Genomic DNA, 18624 nt, shown 5'->3' with positions numbered 1-18624 from the left:
AACAACTACAGACCTTGAGTCCAAAGGAAGCATCCTCCGAGGTCAAGACTTCAACCTGAAATTATAAGGAGAAATATCATTTCAAAGGTAGCCACTTAAAATATATATCTTGACCACAACACTGGAATCCTGAAGAGAGAGAAAGTATGGTGGAACAGAATGGTGTAATCCTGTAACACAAGAAGTCTAGAAATAGAATAGATAGCACAAAGCTATGAATTAAATATACTTCCCACAAAAAAGTAAGATTCTTATTGCAAGGGGAAGGAATACAAAAGTTTGTGTTCTCATGTGCCATGAGAAAAGGAAGTTGAATAAAATGTTACCATATCCCATACTCATTGTAAAAGACCTGGGCCCCATTCATTCAATATCCTGCCCCAAAGAAGGCTCACTGCACTGCTCAGGATGAGGAGAAGGCTAGGGGCATACCAGAAATGTAGGAAGCAGGTGTGTGCACAAAATGGATTTTAAGTTTCATTCCGAGCTTGAAAAGTAACGCAAAATGCTCAAAACGTTTCATTGAAACAGTGGCCAAGCCGGCTCTTTCAATGAAACACTTGAAGTGTTTTGAAAGGCTGTTTTTCCAGGGAGAGATGGTCTACCAGCTGGGGCCAGCAGATAAACCAGTCCTTTGAGGAGGGCCAACATGCTAAGTCCAGAGCAGAGGTCTGGTCTACCCACTTCATGCGGCAGGTAGACAATCCTTTGAGAAGGACCAATGCACTATGTCCGGAGTGGAGGCCTAGTCTAAACGCCATGCAAAGCAGGTAGACCAGGCCTCCACTCCAGACCTAGTGCATCTCGGAGTAATGGACTACTCACTAACCTCAATTGGTAGACTAGTGCTCCCTGGAAAAACAGCCCTCCAAAATGACACTTGAAACATGAAAAACAATAAGATCTTGAAATGGGGAAGTTTTATTTCGAGACGAAACAGGCCCTTTATTTTTAGGCTGTTTTGTTTTCAGCCTGAAGCACTTAAAATGGCTTTTTTGAGCTCAAATCGTTTTGTACATCTCTAGTAGGCAGCTGTGATGGGGTTTTAGATAGATATAATTATTATCAAACCTCTGGGATCTTTCAAAACTATAAAGGGTTTATTCTTAAAACAATTTAAAATAAGGTGAATAAAATAATACATGTACATATTAAAAACTGGTACTTAACATATTCACAAATTGAATTTTCCAGTGATATAGCATTACATGCTATGCATTATCACAGTAATAAGTGTTTGGCAATATATAGCAATAGAAATAGCACTTACATTTATATACCGCTCTATAGCCAGAGCTCTCTAAGCGGTTTACAATGATTTTAGCATATTGCCCCCAACATTCTGGGTACTCATTTTACCGACCTCGGAAGGATGGAAGGCTGAGTCAACCTTGAGCCCCTGGTCAGGATCAAACTTGTAACCTTCTGGTTACAGGGCAGCAGTTTTACCACTGCGCCACCAGGGGCTCATATCATATCAACTTAAGTCTTCACAGAATATCCCTATTGGCATATTTCATTTTCAACAATAAACTTAAGATCAGTAGAGACATATCAAACTGAAAAAGAAACAACCTTATTAGACAGGTAGAGTGAATTTTATTAGGAAATGAAAGGTCTGCTATCCCAGAGTTATCTAATATTGATATCCTTGCCATAAAATAAAGGAAATGTTTCTAAGAATTGATATGAGAAGATAGTTGAATATCCAATATCAGATTTAAAGTAGAAAAAACTCTTTATGCAAGGTTCAGCCTTTTCTACATTAAGCACTATCAAGGAGAAATGTTAGAAAATTATATTCTGGCGAACCTCACCATTCGCACACATGTTATCTGCAGTTCTGCATATCCATGGCCAGGTAACTGACATACAACCTCGGCTTACACTGAAAACAAAGGGTTAGGTTCCGCATATCCGTTGTGTTGAGGTGGCTGGAAATAACCTCTAAGGTCATTTCCGGCCACCATTTTGGGGGAAAGAGCCATTTTGTGGCTCATTTTAAAAAAGAAACATTTTCTGCTATTTGTTGCAGGAAAATGGGGGATGGGGGGCATTCCTGGACATCTGGGGACCCACAGAGCATGGTAAGGCACTTACTTATTTTCCAGGGGCAGGTACTGTTTCTCACCGCTTTAATACCCCATTATCTGCAGTTTCATTACCCATGGAAACCTGTGGAAACGGAAACCCCGTGGATAATGGGGTTGACCTGTACCAATGTTATCTAAATCCCCATGATTGAGCAGGATCTATGAAAAAGCTAAGGATCAAAATTGGCACTACATCAATCAGAGGCTTAGAAATAATATGCTGGGACTGCCCCACAATAAAAGCATCAACGTAATTAATCAAATTTATCAGAACTATTGAGTAAACTATTTTTATTCTTTTTTGGGAGAAAAATAATTTATGCAATAGTTCTGGTAATTTCTGCTAATATCATATTGGATATTATTGTAATACCACTGGGCTATCTAAATGGACAGGCTGAAGTAGTTTTTGGCACTTGCTTTCTTTAGCAAAATTATCTGTGGTCCCCCTCCCCCTGCAAAGGAGGGACATTTCAGCAAGATCACTGAAAGAGTGGTTGATTAGAGCATGGGGAGTAGAAAATATGACCAAGCTGGCAGAAAATGTGCCTTTGTGTATGGCAGATTCACAATGAGAACTGCTATTTGTAGAATAAGTAAGAATTAGATATAAATTAGATAGATACAGATAAAAAGTAAAAATGTTTTGAGTAACATGTTTTGAGTAAGAGCCCCTGGTGGCGCAGTGGTAAAACTGCCGCCCTGTAACCAGAAGGTTACAAGTTCAATCCTGACCAGGGGCTCAAGGTTGACTCAGCCTTCCATCCTTCCGAGGTCGGTAAAATGAGTACCCAGAATGTTGGGGGCAATATGCTAAATCATTGTAAACCGCTTAGAGAGCTCCGGCTATAAAGCGGTATATAAATGTAAGTGCTATTGCTATTGCTAACTAAACTGTAATTCAGTAGGAATCAAATAAATAAATAAACATCAGCACTGAGACTTGTTTGTATATATTGAAGGACATTACAATTGTAATGTAATGTAATTACAATGTAATTACATTACATTGTAATGTAATTGTAATGTAATGTAAATGTAATGTAATTACATTAATTACATTACAATGTAATGTAATTGTAATGTAATGTAATTACAAACAGGCCTGTACAATATTTAGTGAAGTCTATGTGTTGTGTTTCCATATGTCAAATTGCTTCTGTATATACTGTGCTTTCTTTTGTATATTTCTACTACAATGCGCTCTACATGGGGCTGCCCTTGAAGACTGTTCGGAAGCTTCAGCTGGTTCAGAATGCTGCCACAAGGATGCTCGTTGGTGCAAGTCGCTTCATGAGTATTACACCCATCCTGAGTCAGCTTCATGGGCTATTGGTCCGCTTACGGGCTAGATTCAAGGTGCTGGTATTGACCTTTAAAACCCTACAGGGCTTGGGGCTGGGGTACCTGTCAGACCGCATTTGCCCATATGAATCTGCCAGGGCCCTCCGCTAATCATCTCAGGCCATGCTTATGACCCCGCCACTAACAGAGACCTGGATGGCGGGGACTAGAGACAGGGCCTTTTTGGTTGTGGCCCCTTGGCTTTGGAATGCCCTCCCTGAAGAGCTCCCTCCCTCAGTATTTTTAAAAAACATCTTAAAACACATCTTTTTAAGGAGGCTTTTAAATGATCCATTATTATTATTTTTGTTATATCTGGTAGGTTCTTTAGCTTTTTATAATTTTCGGTTTTAATTTGAACCTAATAATTGTGGTTTTTAATCTGACTTTTTAAAAAAAAATTAGTTAATTTTATTACTTCTATTGTATCTGTGTCTATCTTATTGTTGTGAGCTGCCCCGAGCAGTAGTGTACTGGAGGAGCAGGGCATTATTTATTTATTTATTTATTTATTTATTTAACATATTTCTATGCCGCCCAAAACGCAAGTTCAGGACAATAAAACAACCAATAAAAAGATTAACATATTTCAACAATTACAATTTAAAAAGTTAAAACTATTAAAACATAATTAAAACATAATTAAAACACAATTAAAACAATATCTAATTAAAAGATATTTAAATCTTAAATAAATAAATAAATAAATAAATAATATATTTGTGAATTTAAATCCTGTTTTTAATAAGATATGCATAAACTGAAGTTCAAATTATGAATTCAAGTTCTGTATCAAGAAAAGCTCAGAAGACCAGTAAATAATTAAATAACCTTTCTTGTTACTTTATCACATACACACAGAAACACTGCATTCTTAGCTTTCCCAGTCACAAGCACCTTTTAATAAAAACCGTGTAAGCACTGCTCAGTATAGGTATAAGTGACAAGAGCAGCACATGGAGGCAGCATCCAGCTAGAAGAATGTGCAAGGCTGCAACATTTCAGCATATAATTTGGGCATGACTTTTAGAATCAATGGCCAGAGAAGTGCTATTCTGATTCAGAAATACTAGATCGTTTGACCCAGATTCAAGATTCTTATACCAACATGAACATATGAAGTTGCTTAATACTGATTCACACCATTAGTCCATCTAGCTCCGTATTCTCTACTACACAGTATGGCAGTAACTCTCCAGGGTTTTAGGCAGGGATCATTCCCAGTCCTAATTGGAGATGCCAGGTATTGAACCCGGGGCCTGCATATAAAACATATGCTCTACCCACATGCTACAGCCCTTCCAAGTGAAAAGGAACTACAGTAAAGGGATACCAGACACTTCAGAACTGCACACACAGAGTGTGCACTACTGGAGAAGAGGTCATAGCTATTTGCAAGATACAACTGAGTTGTATCTTTGAACTGTAGGAGTTCAAAAGGATGCATACTTTTGTATGATCTAGCAGGAATTATTGGATGATCTGCAAATTTTAGGAACTGATTACTAGTATATAAAGACAGGAAGGAAAAAAAGTAATCTAACATTTAATTATAAAGTGTTAGTTTACCACTGACAAATATTGCATATTACATTATTGTTGTAATGTTTTAAACTTTTTGTTTTTGTTTTAACTAATGTTTGACTTTCTGTTTTTATTTTGTTGTAAACCGCCCAGAGACATAGGTTTCGGGTGGTATAAAAACATGTTAAATAAAATAAATAAATATAATAAATAATAAATAAAAATTTCACATCATTTTTCATTTAAATCTTCACACTGTTTTATGAATACTAACTAGGTATCTGAATGTCATGCCTGTAAGAAAAGGTAACATTACTCTCTCATTTCACATCATCACACATACATTTGTAACTAAGAAAGTGGGTGGAATACAATCTGGACTGGGATCTCCTTATCTACTGCATCTAAACAATCGGAAGTGCCTTTTCACTCTGATGTAAGCAGCATTTCCAAAGGGACAGTAATTTTAAGATTACATACTTAATGTGGCTAAAATCGATACATAATCAAAATAGAAAACCGAAATCAATTTCAAAAGTTCAACTAAGGAAGGGATAACAGTTTAGGGCGCATGCATGCAGGCACACACAAACACAGAATGACAAATTTCAACCAGTAGTAATGCTAGTTATCAAACAAAAAGCCTGTTAAAAAGAGGTTTTCTAATGCTAAGAAGACAAGTCAATGCTCAAAGTTGCACAGTATGCTTGTACTACTAACTACTGCAATGTTAGTCTGGGTGTCAGCCTGTATCTGTAGCCTATTATACAGTGCAAAGTTTATATATATGTGGAGAACTTAAAGTCACAGAATGAAACAAGCATCACATGCAAAATCAGAAATGATCCTTTAAACAATATCCCTTGTCTAGAACAAAGGGATGCAGACAGACTTCCAACTGGCAATCAGTTAATCTAGCCAGGGGTGGGGGGAGAAGAGAGAGCACAAAAATACTTTATGTCATAGTTTCAGAATACTATATAAACTTCTAATTTAATTTAAAATAACATAAAACTGATTCATTTAAAATTATCAGTTTAGCTTTTCTCCTGTCAGATCACAGAACCAAAAAGAGATGAGGAATTGTAACATCAAACAGGAAAAAAAACCAGGGTATGTTCTATCTAATGAATATGGAATTTCTTTCACAACTAGAATATTTCCTATGTGAGGCTTACAAACTTAGCTCAAAAACTCAGCATGAACGTATCAGAGTAGATAGTGGTTCTAATTACAAAAATTGTACTGAATAGCACTGATAATGCCAATTCTATTGGGGGGGGGGGAGAGGAAGAAATCAAAGAATAACTGTCAAGTGCTTAGATTCAATTCTGTGATACAATATTTCATTTCATGTCAAGGACAGTCCAATAAAAGACCAACATGCTATCTTTATTAATAGAGAAGGATCCCCCGCTCCACTAGCATATGCTAGATCCTACTCGGTTTAATTTCCTCCTCTCCTATAAGGGTGTTCTAACATATGTGAAAGCACACAGTCACAAAGTCACACAGAATAAGCTCTGCCTGGAATTCAAGCAAGGTCACACCATCTTGCAAGAATTGCAGGAATTGCTTTTCTTAAGAGTTTACAACCTTGCCTGCAAGGAATCCCCCTCTAGCGGGGACAGGAGGGTACTTCAAATAATTGTGACTAGATCTTGTTACACACCTAAGAAGGAAGCGCAAGGGCACCTCTCCGCATTTTCCATCTGCTTGTCGCTGATCAAAGTGGATAATGAGCCTGGCTATCAACTGAAGCTAACCTGCCACTAAATAAAGGTTATTAGGAACTGTGTTGGTGGCACAGAATTGGAAACATACCAACTTGCTATTAACAGCACAGTATTCAAGTCTTTGAACTACATGTTTTCTTCAGGCATAGGTGTTCACAGAGGAGAGGGGGGCTGTTTTTACATGCTGCTGTTATTACTCTTGCTGTTGATTATGTTGGATGAGTCTTTAGGTCTTTAGAACAAAGAAAGCAGGAGGCTATAGCGGACTGTCCCTGGTACAATACAAATTCTTTCTTTCTTTCTTTCTTTCTTTCTTTCTTGGTCCATCTTACTCACTGTAGATTTGTAACAGCAACTAACCCTTCTGAGTGACAAAGAGTTTCAGGGAATTGCCTTTTATTATTACAGGGACACAGAAGTGCCCCTTTACTAGTAGCTGAATAGCGAAAGAAAGAAAGAAAGAAAGAAAGAAAGAAAGAAAGAAAGAAAGAAAGAAAGAAAGAAAGAAAGGAAGGAAGGAAGAAAGGAAGAAAGGAAGAAAAAGAAAGAAAAAGAAAGAAAGATTCAGTTATAATAAACCTCAAAATTATATTGCTTATAAATATGACAACTGTTGTGCTAATAACTTGAAATTTGGTGTGTGATCTACTTGATGGGCTTTGATCTACATCTACAAATGTACTTAATTTCAAGCAGGTCTGATAAAAAAACGCCACAGATACAGCAGGTTAAAAAGTGCTGAAAACTGACATTTTAGTCCTTTATCCAGATATATAATATAATATTATCCAGTCATATCAGATACTTCTTTCATATTTTGATCAAAATGACTGGTAAAATCTGTTCAGGCTTGTCTAGGAAGGCAATCCTTTGTTGGGTTGGTGAGGTTTGGTTTACTTTTTTGGTTTGGTGCTGGTTTGGCTTGGGGAGGTTTTGATGAGCATTTCAAAAGTTTTTAGGGTTTTCCTGCCCCATTAACACCTATGGATAACAAGTGCTGGAAAGTTATGCAGAGCATGACTGTTTTGAAAATGAAGTCATAGTTTGCCAATCCTCTAACATCAGCAGGAGGTGCCAGCTATAGGAGTCTATTGTAAGTCCAGTGCCTATTAGGGATATGTGAACCAGATGGAGGTTTGCCTTTGCCCTCGAGCCGGACTGGGCCTGCTTTAGCTTGACCTCAAGCCGAACCCCCTGGGCTGGCTGCGTGCTAGTTCAGGGGTTCTAATATTAAAAATGAATAATAATTTTAAAACACACACACACACACTCACCAGCGGGTCTGGGGGTGTTGCTGCGGCTGTAGAGGGGATATCTGCCACTTCCTCCTCCCCCACCGACCTCCCCCTGCTCTTCCAAGTGTCATTTCAGTTATTACAATGCAAAAATGCATGTTAAGATGCCACACAATTTAGTTGTTTTTGCATTATGAAAGATAGTAAGCAAATATGCCCCTATTTTCAATGCAATGCAGTGCTGGAGGGTATTTAACACAGGAAGCTATCTTCCTATGTATTGAATTGGCAAATTTGTACTGGTGATTTCCATGTACTAACAATAACAAAAGGCTATTGAAATAGGGGCAAATTGACAGAAGCCCAGCAACCCAGCACTATTAAGAGCAGAAACACTTTTCCTGGATCGCAGCATTTCAAGCTAGGGTAGAGTTGCATATTTGAAAATTCTCCTTCCACCCCCACAAACCTAAATACAAACAATTCTAAAAGCTTCTTCCCTGCACATAGAAATTTAGTACATCACAAAGAATGCTGGGTTGAACTCTTCTCCCTGACATGCTACTTTTCTGTTTGCAGGAATATTCTTATATGAGGAAACATTTAAGTAGTGCAGTCCAGGCAAAGGTTTGCTACTTAATTTTGCTGTATAAAGTAAACATGAAGTAAATCTGGTCATCCCTTTCTGTGCTTCAGGCAGCAAAGTTTCTTGAGCTGCCCATACTCCTTAAAATATGAGGTCTGTAAATAAATGCAGTATTCCAAATGAGGCCAGACCAACACAGAATAGAGTGGAACTATTGCTTCTCATGATCTGGACATTATGCTTCTGCTAATGCAGCCTGCATAGCTTAAAAAAATAGTTTTCAAAATACAAAGATATAAAGGTGAGGGAGAAAAATGAAAATAATATAAGATCAAAAGAATAGAATGCATCTCCAAACTTACAATATGCATGAATAAAAACATCATTAACTTTTTTAGCAGCTGCATCATACTGCTGGCGCATATTCAGCTCATCCAATTAGACACCTAACTGTGGCTGTTGGGGTGGGCTAGGAACTGTGTTGGTGCCACAGAATTGGAAACATACCAACTTGCCATTAACAGCACAGTATTCAAGTCTTTGAACTACATGTTTTCTTCAGGCATAGGTGCTCACAGGGGAGTATGGCTATGGGGGCTATTTGCTGTCCTGGGGGTTGTAGAACAAGCCCTCCCCGCATTTTGGTGGTACCTGTGGTGCTGCCAAAAAAGAAGGGGGGGCACAAACCTTATTTTGTAGTAGGCCTCAAAAATCCCTACAACTGGCCCTATTAGAAGGGAAGTATGGCTAATGAATACTGACCTCAAGGAAGTCCCCAAAGGGTCCCCCACAAAACCCTAAATAAGACATTCCACATCACTATTCCAACCCAGTTCTGAGACTCCCAAAATAAAGTCATAATGGCTTGTCTCCTTTTCTTGCAAGGCTCTGCATTCCTCACACAGGTGTTAAAATGTATGAGTTCCTCTTATCAGTTCCCCTTCCTGCATCTTCCTAAGCCTAGAGCCAACAAGCCCTCAGTCATTTAATTTCCTAAGCAATCTCATCTCCTTATCTGGCCACTCTGAATTCACTGTTCCATTGTTGCCAGCCAGCAATTTTTATCAGACAACCATTAACCTGAAAGGACTTGTAGAAGGTTTCCTCTTCACCCAATAAGAATAGTTAGCCAAGTACCCCATTTTTTGCCCAGTCTGTGTGACACATTCTAATGGCTAAGCCTCTCTGCCTCCCATCATCTTACTCCAACTTCGTTGCGAGAATCTGGCTTCTCATATCTCAGCATTGGATAGGTAAATATAGGGAGCACTCCTTCCTTTACTCCCACACCTGAGAGTTTTCTATCTTTCATCCCCAACTCCCCCCTTTAATCCCAGATCTCCCCCCCTTTCTCCTGTGTGCCCAGTCCCTCTCCCTCCAACACAGAAGCGGGAAAGGGGATTCACCCCTTTCCAAGCAGGGAGGGCAGTCAACTCCTCCCTTAATACACTAACCTGGTAGTCCACTCAAAAGATCACAGGCTCATGAAGAGATGGTCCATTCTGCTCCATTATTTGAAAAAAACAAATAAATGGACTGGTTTAAATGGTGTTTGCTTATGGTCTTCACTCAGATAACTGTTTCCTAGGCTTTAAATGCCCAGGTTGAAATTAATATTAGCCGATTTTCCCGGCCAGGGGTACCGATCCCTGTCTCTTTCCATTCAGGTAACCTTCACATCATAACTCCATTTTGCCCTTAGTTGCCCGAATTCCCCCCATTCCAAAATTTATTTATTACACTCTGGGCTATGGGCAGTGCACTACAGGTAAAATACTACAACAAAACAAACAAGTTAAAGCAATATAAGAATATATGAACAGCCCTGCTGGATCAGGCCCAAGGCCCATCTAGTCCAGCATCCGGTTTCGCACAGTGGCCCACCAGATGCTGCTGGAAGCCACAGGCAGGAGTTGAGGGCGTGCCCTCTCCCCTGCCATTTCTCCCCTGCAACTGGTTCTCAGAGCCATCCTGCCTGAGACTGGAGGTGGCTCACAGCCCTCCGACTAGTAGCCATTGATGGACCTCTCCTCCATGAAGTCATCCAAACCCCTCTTAAAGCCATCCAGGTTGTCGGCTGTCAACACATCCTGTGGCAGAGAGTTTCACAAGTGGATCACGCATTGTGTGAAAATGTACTTCTGTTTGTTGGTCCTAGACCTCCTGGCAATCAATTTCATGGAGTGACCCCTGGTTCTAGTGTTGTGTGAGAGGGAAAAGAATTTCTCTCTCTCCAATTTCTCCAAACCATGCATGATTTTATAGACCTCTATCAGGTCTCCCCGCAGTCATCTTTTTTCTAAACTAAAAAGCCCCAGGTGTTGCAGTCTTGCCTCATAAGAAAGGTGCTCTAGGCCCCTGACCATCTTGGTTGCCCTCTTCTGCACCTTTTCCAGTTCAACAATGTCCTTTTTAAGATGTGGTGACCAGAATTGTACGCAGTACTCCAAGTGTGGTCGCACCATAGTTTTGTATAAGGGCATTATAATATTAGCTGTTTTATTTTCAATCCCCTTTCTAATGATCCCTAGCATGGAATTTGCCTTTTTCACAGCTGCTGCACATTGAGTCGACACTTTCAACAAGCTGTCCACCATGACCCCAAGATCCCTCTCCTGGTCAGTCACTGACAGCTCGGATCCCATCAGCATATACTTGAAGTTGGGGTTTTTCGTCCCAATGTGCATCACTTTACACTTGCTAACATTGAACCTCATTTGCCATTTTGTCGCCCACTCCCCCAGTTTGGAGAGATCCTTTTGGAGCTGCTCACAATCAGTTTGGGATTTCACTACCCGGAAGAGTTTGGTATCATCTGCAAATTTGGCCACCTCGCTACTTACCCCTGCTTCTAGATCATTTATGAATAAATTAAAAAGCACCGGTCCCAGTACACATCCCTGGGGGACCCCACTTCTAACTTCCCTCCATTGTGAAAACTCTCCATTTATACCTACCCTCTGTTTCCTGTCTTTCAGCCAGTTAGTAATCCACACATGTACTTGTCCCCTTATCCCGTGACTGCTAAGTTTCCTCAGGAGTCTTTGATGAGGAACTTTGTCAAAAGCTTTTTGGAAGTCCAGGTAGACTATGTCAACTGGATCACCTTGATCCACGCACTCGTTGACACTCTCAAAGAAGTCCAAAAGGTTGGTGAGGCAAGATTTCCCTTTGCGGAAGCCATGCTGGCTCACTCCCAGCAGGGCCTGTTCTTCTAGGTGCTTTACAATTTTATCCTTGAGGATGCTTTCCATCAATTTGCCTGGAACGGACGTTAGGCTAACCAGCCTGTAATTTACGGCCTGTAATTTCTGTAACATCTGGCACAACAGGTAAAATACAACAACAAACAGCATTTAAATCAAACAGGTTAAAACAATATAAAAACAAATCTAAAATAGTTCAGAGCCATTTAAAGTCAATTAAAAATACTTTAAAACAATTTAAAGCCCTTGGAAGGCCAGGCCAAACAAATAAGTCTTTAGGGCTTTCTTGAAAGCCAACAACGAGCTCAGACTATGGATATCTAAAAGGAGTGCATCCCTTAGGCCAGGAGCAGCTGCAGAGAAGGCCCGGCTGGCTCCGAGTTGCCAGCAGACGCACCGGTGATAACTGGAGACAAACCTCTCCAAATGACCTCAACGTGCAATGGGGATCATACAGAAGAAGGAGCTCTCTAAGGTAACCTGGAGCCAAGCCGTTCAGGACTTTAAAGGTAATAACCAGCACTTTCTATTTTGCCCAGAAACATATTGGCAGCCAATGCAGCTGTTTGAGAACATGCATCATATGGTCTCTCCGGGTTACACCAGAGACCAGTCTGGCTGCTGCATTTTGAACGAACTGAAGTATCCGAACTATGTACAAAGGCAGCCCCACGTATAGTGCATTGCAATAGTCAAGCCTGGAAGTTGCCAGCAGAGGCACCACTGTTTCATTCTCTTCAAGGAATGGATGCAGCTCCGAGTTCGGTTAATCAGCTGAAGCTGCTGGAAAGTGCTTCTGGCCATAGCCTCCACCTGGGATACCAGGGTGAGGCCTGGATCCAAGAGTACTCCCAAGCTGAGTACTTGTTCCTTCTGGGGGAGTGTAACCCCATCCAGAACAGGGAGATCTAACTCATCCCTCAAATTCCGATCCCCCACAATGAGCACCTTCTTCTTGTTTGCATTCAGTTTCAACTTGTTATCCCTCATCCAGACCATTACTACATGTAGACAGACATTTAGGAAACGAATGCCCTTTCCTGATGATGATGATGATGAGGAGGAGGAGGAATAGGAATAGATTTGGATGTCATCAGCATACTGGTAACACCCAGCACCAAATCTCCTGATGACCTCACCCAGCGGTTTCATGTTGATGTTAAAAAGCATTGGTGACAGAATGGAGCCCTGAGGGACTCCATATAATAGCTTCTGTTTTGAAGAGGAACTGTCACCAAGCTCCACCATCTGGAATCTGCCTGAGAGATAGGAGCAGAATCACTGCAAAGCAGTGCCTCCTATCCCCAATTCCCCCAGGTGATCCAGAAGGATACCATGGTCAATGGTATTGGATGCCACCTAGAGACCCAGAAGAACCAACAGAGTCACACCCCCTCTGTAGATTCTCTGATAAAGGTCATCCATCAGGCCAACCAAGGCCGTCTCAACCTCATAGCCTGCTCTAAAGCCAGTTTGAAATGCGTCTAAATAATTGGTTTCCTCCAAAACTGCCTGGAGCTGGTTAGCCACCACTCTCTCAATCACCTTGCCCATCCATGGGAGATTGGAGACTCCCATGGTTGAAAATGAACTTTTGGTCCCCCATCAGCAGCCCCTCAGCAACATGAAGACCACTGTCACATAAGATCTCACTTCCTAGTTTCCAGCAAGCTCCCTTCCATTTGCATAACCCCACCCTGGTGTTTGCCCTGTAGTCAGAGAGTCAAGTCGTGCCCCACCTTCAAAAGAATGAAGCCATTGCTCCCCGACCTTGCCTCGCTACTTTACCCAAACACATTCAGATTTCTCTCTCTCTCCCCACTCTGCTCTCTTCCCGTCCCTGGTTCTTCAGATCAATTCAAATTCACTTCTACCCAAACCTGTTCAGATCTCATTTTCTCTTTCTCCCACTCTCCTTTCCAGACCTATAAATCAACTCTAAGAGGCTTTCTCTACCTGAACTAATTCGGGTCTCTTTCCTTTCTTCCCTCCACGGATCTCTGAACTCAATTTCCCTTCTTGACCCAAACACTTTGAGGGTCTCCTTGCCTCTCTGTTCTACTTACTTCCACAGATCTCCTAACCAACTTAACCTACTCTTCTGATTTGAATTTGTTTGGGTCTCCTTCTCTCTTCACCCTGCTCTTTTTCTGGATTCCTTAACCAGTCCTGACTTCCTTCGGTGCCCAATCTCTCTCTCTCTCTCTCTCTCTCTCTCTCTCTCTCTCTCTCTCACACACACACACACACACACCCATCCCCTCCCTCCCTACACTCCTCAGTAGAGCATATATAGGAAAGTAACTAGTCCATGAAGAGATTAAGTATTAGAGCTCAGACATATTATCACCTAAGAGTCTGTGTAACATGGGAATACCCATGTGTTCAACTGGAGTTAAGCCTCTACTTTGTATTTTAAAATTATAGATTGGCAGGTGGTGGTGGTAAGTTCACTGTTGTTTTTTCTAGGGATACTGCCTGCTTTATCACCGTGCTTTGAGGGTCCCAAGAGGGGCTGACCAGCACCTCTCATAACACAGGAAAGAGGGGGAGGGAAGACATGGAATGAACAGTTGGCAAAAGCCAGGTGGGTAGGTAGAGCAATGTGAGGGAGAAACAGAGTGGGGGCTTTCCTTCTGAATAAGCTTGCCAAGGATTGCTGCATCCTTTTCTTCCCCCTGCTCCATCCTCTCTTATCTGTCAGACAGAGAATGACTCCCTCACACTTCTTCAGAATTACCTCACATTTCTCTAAGTTGATAGAGTCCTGATGACCATTCCCCACTGTCAACAGGCTGACAAGAAAACTGCACTTGACTTCTGCGATAAGAGCATCCCACTGACTTCAGTGGAGTGGGCCACTTTTAATCACACCTATTTTATATTAAAACACCACCACCACTGAGGTAATCTCAGCAAAATTCAGCCTACTTACTGCCTATCTACAAAGCTCAACTTATCCCACAGTCCCCAACTCACTAATTTCTCTCTTGTATCTCCTAGACCTTGGCAGGAGTGGGGAATCTTTGCTTATACACAGAGAAATAGGTCAGTGATCTTCACTATTTTTTTTTTCAAATCAGGACTACTTTGGTAAAAAATCTCCAGTGTGAGAGTCATTTCCCACCTCCATACAATCCTGAGCTTTCCCCAGCACAGGAGGGCACTAGGGAGGGCTACAGGGGCGTAGCTAGGGGAGAGGTGGCCCGTGTTCATCCCTCTCTCTGGCGGCCCCCCAGAGTGAGGAAGATAATGAAGAAAATAGGGAGGGATGGAGCTGGAGGGCCCATGTTCTTTGAACCCTTTCGTTCAATTATAGCTATGCCCCTGGAGGACTATAAGAATAACAGAGCTCTGTAAAGCCCCAGCAACATCTTGAAAGGCACACACAGAGCCATCCTTCCCAGCAACTTCCCCACAGAGTTATACCCTCTGATCCCTTCCAGTTCTGTTTTTAAAGTGTCAGCTGGCAGACAGAACACCAGGGGAGGAGGAAGGGAAGAAAAATACTGTCCCTATAGGTGAGAGATCACATGGTACCCCAGGTAGGAACCCTGGCACTCCAGGAGCTGACTTGATTTCCCAGCCCTAGAATATCCCCTGCTGAATGATGTGAGTTCAAGAGGGGAGTAACAGCAGGAGGGAGGGCATGCCCTCAACTCCTGCCTGTGGCTTCCAGAGGCATTTGGTGGGCCACTGTGTGAACAGGATGCTGGACTAGGTGGGCCTTGGGCCTGATCCAGCAGGGCTGTTCTTATGTTCTAAGTATCTTACTCTGGATATGGTAATGTAACGTAATGGGTTTCCCTGTAGAACATAGTAAGGCATGAGTTTTCAAATTTGGGTTGCCAGGTGTTGTTGGGCTACAAATTCCATCATCTCCAGCCACATGATTTAAGTGTAACAGTGACTGACATCCAGACTCATGCAGCATTATTGTTTGAGGGAGGAGAGGAGATTTTTGACTACTTTTCGTTCCCTCTGAAGCCCACTGTGCCTCCCAAAAGTATATCCCAGGGGAAGTGTGGCCTTTAGGAACATGCTTTTTGAGAAGTTCAGGGACCTTCAGAGGGAAGGGGAAATTGCTGAAAATCATTCCTCGTGGAACAGCATAATGCTATTTTTCTGGGTGTTAGGTACTGTTGCACCAGTGCAACAGTAAGGAAATCAGCCAATGTTTGGTTGACTGAGTCTAAATAGTCATTATTTGCACAATAATAAATACATGGCCCAGTATTTCATATTTAAAATACCTGGCCCTCAAAGTCAGAATTGTTACTCCCAATATACACTTTTATATAGAAAAGCAGACATTGGGCCAACCTAGAGATGATGGCAGAAGATCCATCTGTCAGAATTGGGTAAATTCTTCTCCCTTCCAAATCCACATAAAGCAGAACATGGGAAGGATTTAAGGCGCAAGAAGGCAGACGGAGACAACCGGACCTTTTTTGTGTTTTCCCACTAAAATGGCTTCTCCCGGTCATTTTTCTCACAGTGGGGTTCCAATACCAGTAGTTACAACTCAAGAGGAGAAAAATGACTGGGAAGTAGCAGTCACAGAATGATTTTCAAACTGTAATGCTTCTGTAGCAAACATTTTACATCAGCATAATGCAAGGAAATAATTCAAACTGGAAATAATTCCTACTGGATTGGGTTGGGGGGGGGAGGGAAAAGTGCACAAATCCTTAAATCCAAACTTGGCTTTTTATTTTATTTATTCAATCAGTTTCACAGGCCGGGTCCTCCAGATTTCTGTGGGAGTCTGCTGTTAAGAAGTCTGCCTGTAAATCAACCCTAAAATATGGCCCAGTGTTAACGTCAAGCAACAATCACTATCAGTTACAGTAGAGCAGCTGGTGTGACAAATCAGTATAAATACTTTCAACAAAATATTTAAGTGAAGAGTCAAAACTATTTACATGAAGAGGTAGTGAGAGCACAATTCTTTTGTTAGCTGATTGCAGTTGGCTCTCTGTGCTTGCATGGGGGATGGAGATGGGCACCAATGTGATTCTCAAGATATTTTTGTTAAAATATCAGGCTAAGGGCCATGCAAAAAGACTAGTGAAGCACCCATGCTGCGTTCCAGACTAAAGCAGGACAGGCACTCACATGGAAGTGCAATTGTGGCCAATCTCCCCTTTGCCCTGAAGTGCCCTGTTCCACCCCAAATATTTTTGGGTGGCACAGAGCATTTCAGAGTGAAGTAGACATTGGCAAAAAATCCCACCCCTCCATTGCATGAGGCACACACTTCATTAATCTGGATGTCAAAAATGGACTTTTACTATAGTCCATTAATGTAATGTCTCCTCATTCCCATTTCTGAAGAGATGAAGTGACAAAAAAGAATCAGAGTACTGGATGTAACCTCAGGTTTTCCTCTGTCCCTCACAGCTGATGTACATTTGTACAGAACTTTATAGTCACAGAAAATATAATGTTGGGTGTTCACAGGCATGCTAATGTAATACATATGCACATTTGAAGACTCTGGGGGGCACACTGGTGTGTGTGCACATGTACTCTTCAAATACTCAAGAAACACCACAATTGTCTTAAATAAATGGATGGGTTGAATGTTTTAGAGGGCTGAAAGACAAACAAAACAAATAATGCAGAGAATTTTCTGGAAGACCTATCTCCATTTTCAAGTTACTCAGATATATCCATTGGACAGAATGGAAAAATATAAAGAATGAGATATACAGAATAATGCTGGGTACAATGAGAAACATGTTTTGACTTAATCACAAAGTATTTACCATTCTGAGGGTTTTTAAAAACAAACTTTTAGCAGCATTGTGTTATAGACTATTTAAATGACCCAGAGGACCAGCAGAAAAAGAGCCACATCCAGATTCTCAGATTACTTTTCCTAACACTAACATTTTTACTTGAAATACAAATAAAAAACTCAGACTAAGTGGTCTCGATGTACTGGAAACATGCATATGAGTACCTAGCAAGTGACAGTAGGTTGGTTCTAACTGATTTGAGTTATGTCTTGTGGTCATCTGGTCAGATTGCGCCTGCCACAGTACAATCCTTAGATCTTGATCTTTATTCATCTGCATTGTATTATTTACATTATGGTTCCATTATATTTATTTATTTTTCAAATTTGTAGAACACCCTAGACTTCCATCTCTGGGCAGTTTACAACAAAATGGGCAATTTACAACATTATATGATTTATATGCACCATCATAAATGTTAAGTTACGGTTTAAAACAATAAATTGATTAAATAATTCTGCGGCTATGCATTCATTTTTGTGTTAAAAGAGACTGGAAAGGTGCTTAGAAAACACTGCAATCCGTGCCTTAGAAGGAGGAATGTATAAAACCCAATATTTTAAAAAGATTTTCAGTTTTCAGATGTTAATTTTCTAAAACTAGTATTAAGCACCCCTTAGAAACAGTCTAGTTTAAAATGATACACCTATTTTATAGCCAATCTCTACAAATGGAATCCATGTTTCTATGTAAATACAGTGGCTGAAATCCTAACGAAGAATGTATGCTTCGAGCCTTTGCAGGCACGTAGCCGGAGCCTTTGCACAGTTTTCCTAGTTCTCTAGCATGCACGCTGCTGCAGCACCATAGCCCTAATACTTCCAAACACTGCCCACACTCCAGAAGCATTCTGTAAGATCAGTAAAACACGAGAGGAGTTAATGCTTAGAAAAAGTAAATTTTCTTAAGAAAAAAACTGAAGGACGTTAACATTCACAACAGCCAACCAACCCAGTGCAGAAAGTAAAATCATTGTGTTGCATAATAGCTAGATATTTTAAGGATAGTTATCTTTCCTCAATAACAGAAGAGATGTCACCCTTGAGCATAGAATGGGTTGTGGTATCCCACAACTTGGCAGATGTTTGTAGGCGAG

The 18624-nt window shown here is 41.0% G+C and overlaps 1 protein-coding gene across 8 annotated transcripts in view; it reads right to left on the bottom strand.

Annotated features, from left to right (window-relative positions):
• Nucleotides 1–18624, bottom strand: part of ARID1B (AT-rich interaction domain 1B) — a 676179-nt gene that overhangs the window by 285945 nt on the left and 371610 nt on the right. For 5 of the 8 annotated variants that reach the window (XM_053293734.1, XM_053293751.1, XM_053293741.1 and 2 more), the window contains exon 5: nucleotides 14–55. The exons of the other annotated variants lie outside the window; for them this stretch is intronic. In XM_053293734.1, coding sequence (XP_053149709.1) covers nucleotides 14–55 — 42 coding nt within the window. The remainder of the gene's footprint in view (nucleotides 1–13; nucleotides 56–18624) is intronic. 8 annotated transcript variants of the gene reach the window in all.

This window comes from Hemicordylus capensis, chromosome 1 (assembly GCF_027244095.1).
Source record: "Hemicordylus capensis ecotype Gifberg chromosome 1, rHemCap1.1.pri, whole genome shotgun sequence".
Lineage (NCBI taxonomy): Eukaryota > Metazoa > Chordata > Lepidosauria > Squamata > Cordylidae > Hemicordylus > Hemicordylus capensis.
Note: the sequence above shows the minus strand (reverse complement) of the source record. Positions and strands in the feature narration are given on the sequence as shown.